The sequence below is a fragment of the Coturnix japonica genome, chromosome Z (assembly GCF_054131305.1).
Source record: "Coturnix japonica strain WE chromosome Z, WE-NBRP24, whole genome shotgun sequence".
Classification (NCBI taxonomy): domain Eukaryota; kingdom Metazoa; phylum Chordata; class Aves; order Galliformes; family Phasianidae; genus Coturnix; species Coturnix japonica.
The window spans coordinates 66,029,358-66,044,192 of NC_140702.1; the positions used below are offsets into that span (position 1 = coordinate 66,029,358).

The 14,835-nt window shown below is 45.1% G+C and overlaps 1 protein-coding gene across 9 annotated transcripts in view; it reads right to left on the bottom strand.

Moving 5' to 3' along the window:
• The window catches only part of RUSC2 (RUN and SH3 domain containing 2), a 51,551-nt gene that overhangs the window by 13,273 nt on the left and 23,443 nt on the right, over positions 1-14,835 (bottom strand). For 7 of the 9 annotated variants that reach the window (XM_085528803.1, XM_015848387.3, XM_085528799.1 and 4 more), the window contains one exon: positions 1,339-3,417. In XM_085528803.1, coding sequence (XP_085384929.1) covers positions 1,339-3,310 — 1,972 coding nt within the window. In that variant the 5' untranslated portion in view covers positions 3,311-3,417. The remainder of the gene's footprint in view (positions 1-1,338; positions 3,418-14,835) is intronic. The other 2 variants (XM_085528801.1, XM_032441263.2) reach the window with 1 other exon arrangement.

Here is a 14,835-nt window from a genome sequence, read left to right on the forward strand (position 1 = left end):
GCTGTTGGCAGGAGTTCTCAGCACAGCTCTAATTACAGCCTTGCTGTTTTGGTGCATAGGAACATAGTGCAGCCAGGGATGTAGGATATACTGCTCTGAGAGTTTCTGCTTGCCTGTTCCTCCCACTCCCTAAGTTGCTCCTGCTCTGTCCAAACATTCTCTCTGCAACTCAGCTGCTCCCATGGCTGCCTTCTGTCAGCAGAGACCTGCCTTCCCTGCCATCCTGTGCAAAACCCAAAAAGAAAACCCAAAGAAACCCAACTCAGGATAATAGTAAAAAAATTTAAAAAATAAATTAAAAAAAATCATGCTCCAAAGGTCAAAATCCCTTCCATACCTCCACTCAAGTGCTCTTCAAGTCTCCTGCTAGAAATCTGCAGCACATCACATGACACACTGGCACATCCTTGGCATATCAGAGGCTATTTACTGCAGCAGCCTGGTCAGAGATCCATTTGGCTTTTACTTGTGAAACAAGTACAATAACTATCTAGAGCAGGGACAGAGAGGTCTCCTGCCACACTGTACAAATGGCCATACCTTAAGCACTTATAGAACTGTCACACAGCTTTCTCACCAGGACATGTAATGTCAAGATCAATGTAGAAAGCAAATCAAGTACTGCAGGCTTTCCACAGAAGGTGCAGGGAAAACAACCCTGGCAATAGCCATGCACCCTTCCACAAGAACCTCTGCTGCAGTTCTACATACTGCGAGATACAGCCAGAACATTCCAGGCAAAGACAAACAGATTCTCTAATCCCTGCAGGGCTCATACTGTATGTGTTAGTAGAGACTGTGCAAGCTCTCTGAGCCATACATCAAGAGGAGATGGTTGGCTACGCCATTTCCCTCCCCAGCTCTACCTCCAACAGATTCAAAAAAAGAAAGACTAAAAAAGTACTCAATGGTTTATCCTCTCTTTGTCTGCTTGGAATGTGGCTCTGCTGAGCATCTGTGAATCTGTCTTGGGAACTAAGGGGAGGCCATGGGCTGAGGGAGTACTATGCCCTAGAAAGAAGTCAGAATGAGATAAACCTCTAGACTGTAGACTCCTCAAGTGTTAATGTAATTTCCTCCCTTACATGATATAAAAGATTTGCATAAATCCTCAGTTTCCTAAAGAAACACAAGGACAAGCTATGTGTGCTGACCTGGGTCTGAAATAAACACAGCAGAACTTTGTCCCAGAGACTAGCTTGGAATCAAACTGCACAGACTCTGGTCTCCCACTACCATGCAGGTTCCTCTGCTGCTCCCCTCTAGTCCCAAAGAGAAGGCTTTTATTTATTTATTTATTTATTTAAGCTCTACAATCTGCCTAGATTGGTTCCTTACCGTCTGCTCGAGCTCTAACATCTCTTTGTCCATGGCCACTGGTAGAACTACCTGAGAAGTTGGCATCTTTCTCCGTCAGCAGGGTGCGAGAGGCTTGCTCACCTGCCCCATGCCCACTGGGGACGGTCTCATTGGGTCCTGAGTCTTTGGTGGAACACAAAGCCTGTCTGTCCCCAAAGGGGTGATTCAAACAGAAGCTCTCACAGCTTCGGTTCAGGCCATGGATGAAGGGCATGGGTGGAAGACTCTGGCTGCGGTGAGCTCTTTCTTCTAGGAAAGTTGGGCAGTCCTGCTGTGCCTCAGGAATAGGGGAGAACTCCAAGGAGGAATCTCCACTGCACCGGAGCGGTGGTGAGGTGCTGTTCTTCTTTCTGCCTTTAGCAAGTTCAGCAAAAGATGTCACTCGCTTTGGTGGGGAACTCTGGATGGGTATTGCTGGACTTTCACTCAGCTTAACTGGACAGCTCACCATACGCTCCAAAGACCCCAGCCTGTTGCCAGGACTCCTGTCCAGGTTCTGATCATAGCTTCTGGAGCGCTGCCGGCTTGTATTGAGGTTAGGTGGTGATACGTTCACATAGACTTGACCCTCAATCATGTTCTCTGTGGTTTCTCCCTTTGTCTCCTCTTCACTGCACTCCACGTTGCCTTCTTCTTCTCTTAGGTCAGGCCTTCTAAAAAGATAGTATTCAGTGGGCTGGGCTGGGCTACCTTTGGTCTGGTCTTCTGAGCAACTAGTTATGGAAGATCCTGCGGGGCTGGGAGATGACTGGGAAGACAAGTCACATGTGACTAGCTTATAATAATTCTGAGTAGCCACAACAAGTCGTGCTTGGCTCTGGAAGCAGGCAGTGAGGTCTGAGCTCTCTGAAGTGCAAGGCTCACAGTGGAGGTGGTAGGAGTTGCAGTTAGCATCAAGAACAGGTGAGGAAGAACGGTGACACTCACATGTCTTCCCTGAACTCTCCGGGTGATGCGACTCACAAGACATCTTGGATTCTGTGGGTGATGAATGCAAATCCAAGTAAAAAGCTCCTGTGTCTGAGTGGCTGCAGAAGGAAGAGTCACAGGACAGGTTGGCTGAATTCAGGTTAGATCGAGAATGGCCATTCATTTTATTGTAGAGAGCACTGAAGTTCACCAGCACCCCATCAGAGCTGTTGCAAGAAGAGTCACTGATGTAGCCCATCTGCTGGTCAATCACTTCAGACTGACTTGATGAACTGTAGCAGCGGCAGTGTTGGAGCTCTGAGCTGGAACAGCTGCACGTCCGGCTAAGCAGGGCATCGTGATTCCTCAGTGATTCACCTGTATTTTGATTCCACTCCTGGTCACCAGCATCAAAGGAGAAGCTGGAGGAGCTACCACGATTGCAGCCGCATTCATCCAGCTCCATGCGTTCTGTGGCCTGGTGGCACCGGTTTGCATTGTTCCTCTTCTGGATGTCATCACTGCTTATTTTGTCCTCTTGCCCATCTACCACACCGGATCGGCTTGCCATGTTCCAGGACTTCACAATCTGGTTGGAGTCATGGAGGTGAAAAGGGGGCAAGGCCAGCTCATGCAGATGAAAGGGAGGTTTGCCACCCACAAGGGAGTTGTGAAGGTGGAAAGACTTTTGTCCCAGGTCATCCCCAAAGATGCTGAGATCTTCACCCTCGGTCAGTAAGAAAGGGTTGTGTCGCTTACTGGCACTAGGGACAACCAAGTCCCTTGATTTGCCTTCTTTGTTGTCTGAGGTCTCCGCTGAGGATTCAGAGGCCTGGAGAAAGCTGCTGTACACCAAGGAGTCAGTCTGTGAAAGGTCTCTTTCTGGAAGGGTAGAGGTGCGTGTAATGCCAAGATCTGGCTGACAGAAGGGGTTGGTCCTTTTGTTCACGGAGCAGCACTGTCTATCTGGGACCTGGCAATGCACAAGAGGAATGTGATGGACAATCAGCGTCTCCCCAGTTAGCTTTGGTGGACTATCCATGGTGAGGAATGCTCTTCAGGACATCAGTTAAACTGTTGCTACCCATGGACCAGTGCAGCTGCACATGAGAGACTGGTAGGACACTTCTCATGAGGGTACTCAGATACCTAGAGATAGACAAAAATGCAAAGGAAGTCACTCTTCAGTTAAGGCAGTGAATATTTGAAGCCTCCCTTGTTTCACCAAAGACTTCAGCATCTAAACAATATTCCTCGTACAAACAAGCCCCTCAGCATAAGGTTCTGAGCAATCTTTCTCCAGGGAAAGCAATACAAGACGAGACAAAAATGCCACTTTCTCTACAGTCTTCTGGGACAATCCTTGTGCTTCCAGATGACCCTATACAAACTTCTCTGAAGTAACTTATTTCACTCAAGTGGCCAAAGGGCTGAACAGGCTTTGGGTCAAAGGAAGATCTCAATGCTGATGGCACTCATTGCACATGCACAGGAAAACACTTACCTCCTCATTAAGTTATTCAGTGTATTTCACAACAGGGCTTGCTGTTACAATGCACAGACCTAGGATTCACACATCCAGGTCACAAAGAAACCAACACCTCATGTTCAGTAAATAGCAATCTGCCATAACGCTATAGGAAGATATTCATCAGTATGAGACATGGGAGTGCAAAGAACATATTCATTTCTCTTTCCCAAGCTGCCCTTGATGACCAAACAGCAAGAGTTTTCAGGACAGTCTGGATAAAGTTTTTCTTTTTGCATTCTCTTCCACATTTCAGAGAAATCAATGCAGAGAAAATTGGGGGAGGGCAGCTACCTCAAAAACCAACCAAACAAAAAACAACACAACACTGACCTAGGGTGATCCTGAGGGATGCAAAACTAAACTAAGTGTCTCACATATCAATTCCTTGCTTGGAAAGTCCTGGTCCCAACATCCTTGGTCAGCAATTCAAACCCCATATTCCGTCCAGGCATCCTAAGTGCTCACAGCATCCTGGCACTGCACACTGCGATCTCTGGACACCAGGACCCTAGGTCTGCTGCCATCACTATTAGACTTTAAAGTGACAGTAACTGCAGCTTTATCTACATAAATCCAGTGTTCGTGACTATGAAATGATAATGGATTTGGAACAGAGCTGCAAAGGCATATAGGAGTGCAGGGAGGAAACTGAGAATGTGGGATAAATGAAATCAGAACAACACTGCAAGCACTGAGACAGCTCTGCAGAAAGATCAAGAGCTTCACTTCTTTCAGCTTCATGGCATAAGAATAGCAATTAAAAGATGCTAAAATAAAGCTGATCAAACGAAGTACTTTCTCCCACGCATAACTGTGACTCTCACAGATACAGGATGTTTTGGCAGAAGAAAAAGAAAACACCCAGAAAGATAGAAACAGATCTAGTGTTTACAGCAAACATCCAATGATGTAAAAGTTGATAATAACAGCAGTGCTATTGAGCTGATAAGCCTTGTGGATCAGGCTTAATTCTACCGGAGACCCATGTGAGGAGCAAAAGCACCCTCACACCTGCTGCTGTTGGGATGATTCACCCAGAATTAGGCTCTGATGAAGAAAAAAAGTCACCCAGGGAACTACCATGTGGCCCTAAACCAACCCTGCCTATAGACGTCTTGGTGCTATTATCACCCTTCCCTCTCCATTCACTGACTCCTCTGTCTCACAAACCCCTGTTCCTTTCCCACATTCTCTGCCATAGTGGCTGAAAGGAATTGGTCTGTTCTCCATCTGGTTCCTGAGAGGAGATTTTGCACATTAGGGATTCCCACGATCACATTGTTCAAGAACCACCATTGGTAACAACAGCCTCTGGCTCTGTGCCTAGTGCAAACATGCTGAAAATGGTGTTCAGCAGCTAGGGCTGTGTTTCTGCCCCATTCTGAACTATGTGCATCACTGATGGTGCACATAGCAGCACGAGTCCCTGCTCATCCCCCAGCACTGTGGGAAAAGCTAGCTCTGGTTCTGCAGTGCTTATTTGCTCATTCAGACCTCTCCTTCCCTTCCTACTACACTGGTAGATGGTTGTAACACTTCGATCACGTCTCCCCATACGGTTTTGCTTTGTTTTGTGTGTCGCGTCAATGCAACAGCTTGAAAAGCATCATTTTGTGGACGGTGACAACAAAACGCTTCACTGCTAAAGCACAACATCTCTACTGCCTCTGGGAAATGGCTGCTTAGAGCACCAGCACCCATCTGCTGCCCAGCCCTGCCAAGCAGCACACATCTCACATTGCTGCAGATGCTGCTGTGGGAGGACAAGGTTTGCACAGGCACACACTGACATTTGACAGCAAAATGTAAGGGAAGGTGACACACAGCCTTTTCCCAGCTGTCTCCTTGCAGTTCTGCCCAGCTCTTTGGTTTTTGGTGGCAGCATAGGCTGCCCAGGCAGACTGAGAATCACTGACTCACACGTGCTGCAGCAGATGAACGCTTGCTCTGCCTGCACCTACAGCACATGGCTCCAAGGGCCAGTACCACAGGAAAAATGCTGCCAGCTCCTGCCAGCAGCCATTTTGACAGCTTTCCTAGGGGTATGCAGGACATTTTAATGCCCTAGGTATCACAGTCTCCCTTACAATAACCTCCTGTCTCAGGGATGTAGGGAGGTTAGACTGTGGCACTGTCAGCACAAGGACCATTGATTTCCCAATCCCATCCTCTATGGCCATACCATCCATCTGTACTCCCTCCAGTTCTGGAAGACTGCAGAAGGATCCACTCTCTTCTGTTTAGGGTATGGTAGGATGAGATCTATGCTGGGTTGTAAAATCCAGTAAGAACAGTAGTTTCACATTCTGCTGGCTTTGATAAGCTCTTTACAAAGCTATTGCACCCCTTTGCAAGTGGGGGGGTTCAGAAGGAGGGGTACACAGTTTGCATCTAGATACTTTTAGCCCAATCAGTTCATTTTTCTTAATTATCATAGCAGAAGCTCACAGAGTGCTGAAACTTGCTTAATCCTATGCACACAGTAGCATACATCCAGCAGCAATCCCCGCCTGGAAAACTGTGTCATGGCAGCACAAGGCAGGGAAACATGCAAGAAGCATCTTGACTCTAGATGCAGCAGCCATTTTGATTGCAAATGTCAAAATTCTTTATCTACTCCATACTGACACCATCTGCTGCTGAAGGGGAAATGTGGGTTGTCTATTCTGTCTGCTCAGACATCTCATTATCTGGAGATGCCTTTCACGAGTTAAGGTAATGCAAAAACAGAGAACAGCTTTCCATGAGGCATTTATAACATGGTGGAGAATTATGAATGCTTGTACCCTTAGTTATACATAAAGAAAAAAAGATGCAGCAAAGCTCTAGGTATGCAGAGAAAGAGGAGTGCTGAGCAATAAAGGGTGGTTTAGCACCGACCTGATAGCTGCCTGCCAAGATGCATCACGTTTTAGTAAGGATGCAGCATACTGCAGATAACAGGAATGCAGCACTGCTCCGGCTCTACACTTCATTCCTTACAAAGCTTCTTCAAGACCCCAATTCCGCTCTATCCACCAGGCTGAAGAGGATGTGCTAATTGGAGGGTAGTCAGTGTAGCTCCTTGGCTTCTGAAGTACTGCCTCCTGCTGCTGTAACACTACTGAGAAAGTGCAAGCCAGCAGAGCCTTGCTTGCAAGTCATGTTGTGCTAGATGTGGCAGTAGCTGGTCTCCAGGCATATCCCAATATTATCTCTCTGGTTACACTTTTGGAGTTTGCTGGCAGCTGCCCGCAAGGTGTGGCTGGGTTTAACAGACAGTGACACAGGTTTTCTCATAATGGGTAGTGCAAATAGCAGGGAAGCAAGCAGACATTTCAGAAATGAATATGATTTCGATACACAGAGACTGCAGATATAACATGAAGGAAGAAGAGATGATCATAACTGTCAGCTGGAGGAGATGCTGGCTGTTTGGAGGCTGGCTTTTCTGATCACATCACTATTTCTACAGATCTCCGCCATTTCATCTACAGAATTGAATGCCCCATGTGAGCCTTTAACTGTGATGGTTCTTGCTGTGTCTTTCTGAATGGCTTTGGTTTCAGTCATCATCATCCTTTCTCAAATAAAAACAAGTCACTGAAAGGTGAAAGATGGAAAAGCAGGGTTAGGAGCTGTGTGTTTGGCTTAATAGATGAGTTAGCCAAAATTCTTCATTATTAGAGCTGCTGGTTCTTCTGTTATTGTTTCACGCGAATCCCTGACTCCTACATGGCATTTGCATTAAGATGGCTGAAAAAACTACACAGATCTACAAAACAAAATGTGAGGAAAAAAAAAAAAAGCTGCAAAAAGCAGCAGTTTGTGAGCTTGCAGACAAAGGCACAATATGGACGTCTCCTCATTGCTCTATGGCCAGAGAGAGATCCGGTTCATTCTCTGCCAGCTTACCTCCAGGCAAAAGGGCTGGGAGAACAAGCCCAGCTGGCAGTCTCTCACCAGCCACTCTGCAGGACAAGCAATGAGGGGGGTCTCAGGGTTTGGGTGGTTGCTCACTGGTTCTGCCACCAGTTTCCAGAATCCCAGCTATGCAGCTCATTCCTGCCCAGGTTTTGTCACTCTGAAAGCTGCCAGAAAGCACTGAATGTTGTTTTGTTATTGTTGTTGTTTTGTTTTTAAAGTACAAATCAACTCAACTGGAAAATTCTAGCACATTGGAAGGCATTCAGAGAACAGCCTGATGAGGAGGATGGGGCAAAGGCCACAGGATGAGTGGCCTGGGGACAGGCATGAACCTTCCAGGTGAGCCAAAAAAAAGAATCTATACAAGGACGTGGGAAGTCTGTAAGCTGTTGTAGGGTGTGATGAGCTGTTTGTACCCGTTCATTTATTGCCACCTAATATAACTGCCAAATTCTCACCTTCATTAAATGAGTTAATAAATAACCTAGCATGTTCAATGAAAGGAATGGTTCAAGGGGAAACAGCAGTCGTTTAGACACTTTGTAAGCCTTCAATGCTCCTTTCCTATTCGGGGAATAGACTGAAGAATAAGGGTGGCCCTTCTGGGTGGCCCTGAGTGAATAGCCCAGGACCCAGAGCAAACAGTGGGGGCTGGTGCAAAATACAAGGATTTGATGCTTCCTAAATTTCTGCCTTTGGTTAAGGTGGTTCCTCTTGTAATCTTGAGTAAACCTTCTGAAGAGACCACTTCCCTTTCCTCAGCAAGGTGCTGCTTGGGTCTCAGCATTTTTTCCAGAGGTTTCCACGACGGGCTGACTCACTATCATTACATCCAAAAAATACATAGGATTATGTTGTGTTCAAAACAGAAACAGCAGCATGTGATGGTCAGTGTGCTGCTTAGGTCAGGGGTGAGGAGCCTTGCAGCAGGGATGTCAGAGTGATTGCGATGAAAGTAAATAGTAGGTACGTGCTCGCCTAACAGTGACAAGACTAGGATGAGCAGGCACTGCCTCCCAGTTAGTACTGCCTCCCAGTTAGAGGAAAGTAAGTCCCAGCTGCATTGGGCACTCTGAGTCGCAGAAGACATTAGAAATAGCTCGTGCAGCAGCTCTATACTAGCAGCCATGGGGCTGGCCTCTCCAAAGCCGTGCTCTGTGACTCACCAGCTGGCATGTGGCACTCAGCTGGAGACACTTGCAGGCCCTGATTTACAAAGCGGTCTGGTGATCTGGGTTTGAATCTGCCCCTCCTCCTCCAACAGCCCATCCTCTGCCCCAGCCCCCACCGCATATGCTCCTAATTAGCATATGCAAATCCACAGAGGAGAAAAGACGCTAATGTCGCTAGCTGTTAGTATCACACTGAAATTGCTGCTGAATTAGACTCCGAACACAGCATGTCCTTTTTTATCATGCCCTAGTGGCAGCAGCGGGAAGAGGCACCATATTCGCACAGCATCTTTAGAGCATGAGCACTATAAAAGCACATCTAAGATTTGTCAAAAGCAGAAATTACACAATTCCTTTGTGAAACACAGCTCCATCTAGGTACCAGAGCCTGGCTGTTAAGTGATTTCCAAAGCATTCAAGAACCCACTCAGATTAGAAAAAATCCTATCAGCAAATAAAACTGCTAGGCAGAACCAGTAGCAAAAATACCAGGCTTAACTCCTCCTTGGGTGCACTTTCCCCAGGGCTTAGCCATGAAGAAGGGCTGTGGCTATCAGCTGGCAGACTCAAGAAGGTATTGCTTGTATAGATACGAGGGACTGAAGACTGTACCTGCAGCTTTATGCAGAGAGCTGGCTCTCTGATCTTGCATGCTTGGAAGCACCCAACCCACATGGGTTGGCCTTGTTCTACCTCATTACATTCTCGTGTGTCCACTTTTTGAGCAAGTCCAGGTCCTCTGGATGGCATCTCTTCCTTCTGTTGCTGTCAACTGCACCACCCAGCTTGAGGTCATCAAAAAACTTGCTGAGAATATATTCAACATAACATGGCTGTTCCCAACATATTTATTATCTTGCAATGTGCAATTGTGACCAGGCAGCCATTCTTGCTCAGGTGTGTGCAAAAACAAAGTGAGCAACAAATGTATCTACAGCACTCAGCTGAGAGTGAAGGAATAAATACTTCAGGGGGACCAAGTTCTTGAAATAACTAAGGTTAAAGGTAGTTTAACCCCAACTATCCATAAATAAAACAGCTACAGATGTCAGGAAGCTCTCGCAGGATTATCTTCAGAATTAGACACAGCAGTAGCATGATGGTTTGCTACAATAGTCATGTGAAAGGAGGAGCAAGACAGGTATGGCATTTCCTCACAGTGAGGGCTCCAGTCTTACCATACAGCCAGAATGTCTGCATCTGCAGAGATTCACTGTTTTTAGAAGATGCTGTCTTACAATGAATTTAGTACGTACAGAGAACAACCAGATCAGAAGCCCCCAAACAAAACACAATGAGAAAAACATCCCAGCAGCAGTCTGGTTTTATCAGATGCTTCTCTTCACACTGCATATCTAAATGGTTTCTTAATCAGCAGCTCTGTCCAACAGCTGACTCCTGCCAAGACTGCAGAAAGTTTTAACCCTTCCTAGCTCTAGCTGCATAGTGAGACTGTATAAGATTAGAAGCTGCTTTCTGCACTGCAGAGCAGGCCTTGATACGACCTTCCTGGCAAAAACAAGTCTACCAAGAATGCTGTGGCTTCTTTTTCCAAGAAATACAAAATGTAAGGCAGCCATTGCCAGTAGCTCAGAAACAGTAGGAAAAGAATGATGAACATATTTGTAGCCTTTGTAGAACAACAGCCTCAGGGAGGTTTTGTTTCAGCATGGGAACACAGAAATCTGTGGATGAATCAGATGGCCAGTTCAGCCTAGTCTGTCACCTTGGTTAGCAAAGTTCAGAAGCTCTGCATTAGGTGTAATAGCCTGAAAGTGGGCACACCAGTGATCATCTGCTCCATTTTCAACCCCAACACAGGCAGCCTCCATTAGAGAATGCCTTATGTCCAGAAGCAGGTTTCGTAACACTCCCATTGACAGCTGGGTGCTTATAAAATCATAATGCTGCATGTTGACATCTCTGATAGCATCCAATTTTTCTTCTGAACTCTTGCAACCTTTCGGCCCTGTAATGCCCTGAACTAGTGATCTTCACAGCTAATTACGTGCCATAGCTGTTGCTGTCCTTCCATTCTTTTGAGCCTACCAACATTTATCTTCATTATTTATCCTTGTTTAGGACAAGGAGAACATGACATTTTTGGCATCTGTCAGCCTTCTGAGCAGTCCCAAGCTTTTCATCCTGTTCATATACCAGGCTTCCTCTGTCCAGACACTGGTCTCTGTCTACTTGTGTATTCATTTGCAAAGTACAAGGCAGAACCCAGAAGATCTGGATGAAACTGCAGCATTAATTTATGTAACAGAATATTTTCCATGCAACAGAACTAATAAAAAGCAAGCCAGACCTTCATAAAATACTTATGAAGCAGACCAGTCACAAATAATGATTACACATATTTTTCTTCTGAGAGAAGAAACTTATCCCTTACAGGGACTGGCAACGCAAACCAAACTCGGCACGTAAAGCTCCAGCCAGGACAGCAATCAGCTGCCATGAGTCAGACATTTATTTTAGGATAACACTCTAGAAGACAGCTCATGTGCTAATTTGGCTTGGAATGATTGGGCTCAACAGAGCATTAAGGGTCTAATGAACTAAATCTGATAACCCTAGATTAACCAAGGTCTTCTGCTAAGGAAACTCATGCTGGGCTGCAGAGGATGCACAGGCCTACCCCACCTGAGAAAAAGGAGAGCAAACAGGGACAATCCTTGGCTCTGTACTAGAGGAGCAGTTTGGAGTTCCTAGGGATGCATCAGAGTTATGATTACTCTGCGTTAAGCCACCTCAGGGATGCTCAAGAGGACAAAGGAGTCATCTCAAGTCTGTAGGCTCCCTGATCTATCTAGACAGGACATGCTCACATTTGGAAATCCTTCTTGAAGCTGTTGTGTCCTTTCTGTACCAGATGTCAAAGAAGAAGAAGAATCTACAACAAGTGGTGAGGAAGAATGTGTCTCAGCTGAACCCTCACAATGAGATGGTCTTCAAGTCATCCAGGTTTCAAAGCCCTGCAACCTCTCTTCTGAGCATTTACTATAAATAAACTAGGTAGCCTTGTTATTCACAAAAACGCCAAGCCACTTGGGAATACTGCTGGGCTTTGAAGATTAACAGTAAGATTAATGGACTAATTAATCACAGTACATGAAAATTATTCCTATTATTAATTTCAAATAATTCTCCTTAACTCCCTGGAATATTTTTATGTTGCAAGCTGGGCAGCACATAAATCACTATCTTCTTCCTCTATAATAGTCATCTTTTCTTATAATGAACTCTGCATTTTCTCATTTGATACAGTAATTCCAGTTTCTTCAGTCACTCCCTTTATGAGATTTTTCCAGGACTTTGTGCAGATTTCTGGTAAGTTTCTCATTTCTCTCCAAGCCTGCAGTCATTACTCTGAGCTGGAGTGACTAATTACACACACTTTCCAATCAACAGTGAGATGTCTTCCACTTTATATATCAACACTAAAACACACTGCACCATAACTTTCCATGTCTACCTTATCCATCCTAATTTTTAAATAAAGCTGTCCACCAAATAAAATTTCCTATGACCAGTGTTACTCCAAGATACTTTTTGTAGTTTAATGTCAGATCATTTGGAACCTGTCAAAGTGCATTTTTGTGACTATTATGTGACAGCCTTATACACACTTATTTAAGTTAGCATCAAGCTCAAAAACTCAAGGCTTACAAAGAGACTTGCCTAGAAGAAACAAGGGCCCTTTTCTTCTCTTTTTCTTTTTTCACATATATTTTCTATGTGGAAAGAAGTTTCATTTCTGTGTCTCTGAAGTTTGATTTGTTTTGCCCCCTTAGATTCCACAAACTGTTGGAGTAGGTGTGTGGGAAGTTTTGCCTGTCTTAATACATATTCTCTTTGTGGGCCCAGGAGAGAGAACACGGTCCTCAGTAGCTGCTCATGCCCATGCTGAAAGAAATACCATCTGTGAATTTGCTGTACCTAACCAGTGAGATCTGGTAGCCTGCTTCCAGAAAAGAAGATCCTCCTTTTGATTTTTATCAACAGGCCAAGAGGTTTTAGTGGTGTTTCCTTTTCAACCTCAATTTCTGCCAAGGGCAAAACACACAACAAGGAAGCAGATCAAAATACAGTCTGTGAAATATCCTCTGTTATAGAGGGAGATCACCCATCTGCAATTCCAGGACAAGTGCAAATACATTGCTTCACACAAAAGTATTTCTCCACCTTGCAATACCAAATCATGTCAGTAACACGAAGCCTGGTAGGGGTCAATTACAAAGATAGATGCCTTCCTTAGGGTCTGCAAAGATTGTGCAGTCACCAGCAGAGTTACACACAATAGATAACTCAGCGTATTACTGACTGCTATTGGTGTTTCAATAAGATATGGTGAAAAGCAACTTCAACAACATGTGATGAGTGTTATCCCTTTTGTGTCTTAGCTCCCCTATTGTCAGCTGGAACACAGTTGTTTCAGACAGTTCCCTCCTCTGTTTCTGTGCCACAAGCTGGTGAGCTCTACTGTACTAAGAGCTGAGATTTAAAGCAATGCAAGGTCTCTGTGTTTGCGAAGTCTCACCTTTCTTTTCCCCCAGTCCTCTCTGAAAGGCAGGGAAGAAAGGAAACAAAGGAAAGCAAGTGGGAACGTGAATCTTGCCAGGCTTACAGTAACAAGAAGTAATCACTACCTTCAGAGTGTGTTATAAATACAGTAATTATAAATAGCAAGTGTTTGAAGAAATGAAAATGAGGCAAACAACATGGAATGGAGGCACAGAGGAGACATCTGGGCAAGGAAGATGCTCTGCTCATTGGCCATTTCAAACACCAAGATCTGCAGCTGGAGGATAAATCTTAGCAGTAGGTCAAGTGAGATGCCACTGAAGGGAGATGACAGAACAATTTGCCAGCTACAAAAAATGATAAAGTGCAGATGCATGCTGAAATCCATTTGCTGTCCTTCTGAAGGGTCAAGCTACAGACATTCAGGCAAAATACATCCCTTAAAAGTGACTACAGCTATTCACATGCTAACCAGTGGCGAAGGACAAGACAACAACAGCAAGCCAAACCTCAGGGTAGATGTGCCACTCCAGTCATGGACTACAAGAAGGAACTAGGCAAAGCCAAAGAAGATGCTCAGTGCCCGCTAGCAGTGCCTTGGGACCAGAAATTTACAGCTCCATGGGATCTTTGCATAGGAGGACTTCTGACTCTACCACTTGGGAAAGATCCTAGGATTGGTCTACAGGGAATAAAGCACTGCAAACAGGCGCTGGAAAAAGTATCAATACTAAGAATAGTGAATTGAACTACCAGTGGTCCAGATGAGCCATTCTTCCTGCAGACAAGGACACCTGTATGGACAGTTAGACTATTTGAACTACACAAAAATGTAGCAAATCCCTGCTCTTTGACATGGGAGCCCAAGGAGACAAAAAGAAGGGGCCTTGATAAACAAGAAGCAGTTAAAACCAACTGATATGGTCAGTCTAACTCAGTAGGAAGAACAGACTCCTAGCTCACTTCAAGAGTAGCACCTGAAGAGCCCGTTTACATGAGGGCCAAAGGAAGCAGAGGAATAACCTAATTGATGATAACCTGCGTTTGACAACATTTAGAAGCACAAGAATTTTTCTTCAGGGTTGATTGCACCATGGTTGAATAACCGATTGGCTCAAACATCACATGATAACTTGAATTCTTGCAAAATAAATATACAAACAAAATAGAAATTCCTACTACTGTTTGTTTTAGCTGGTACCAGTATGTAAGAATGCTCCTGAGTAAAGAGAGCCACAGACGCACAGGGGAGTCTCTCTCACAACTGAGAACCAACAAGAAGGCAGACTCTCCCACCCATTACCCACCTCTTGTCCACGTGCTCCATTCCTTCCCCAAGAACAGACTACATGCTAGCCTGAGGTAATGGCAGGTCTCAGGGAAGTATCTGGCAAAAAAAACTGTTGCATAATTGCCAAGATCTTCCCTACA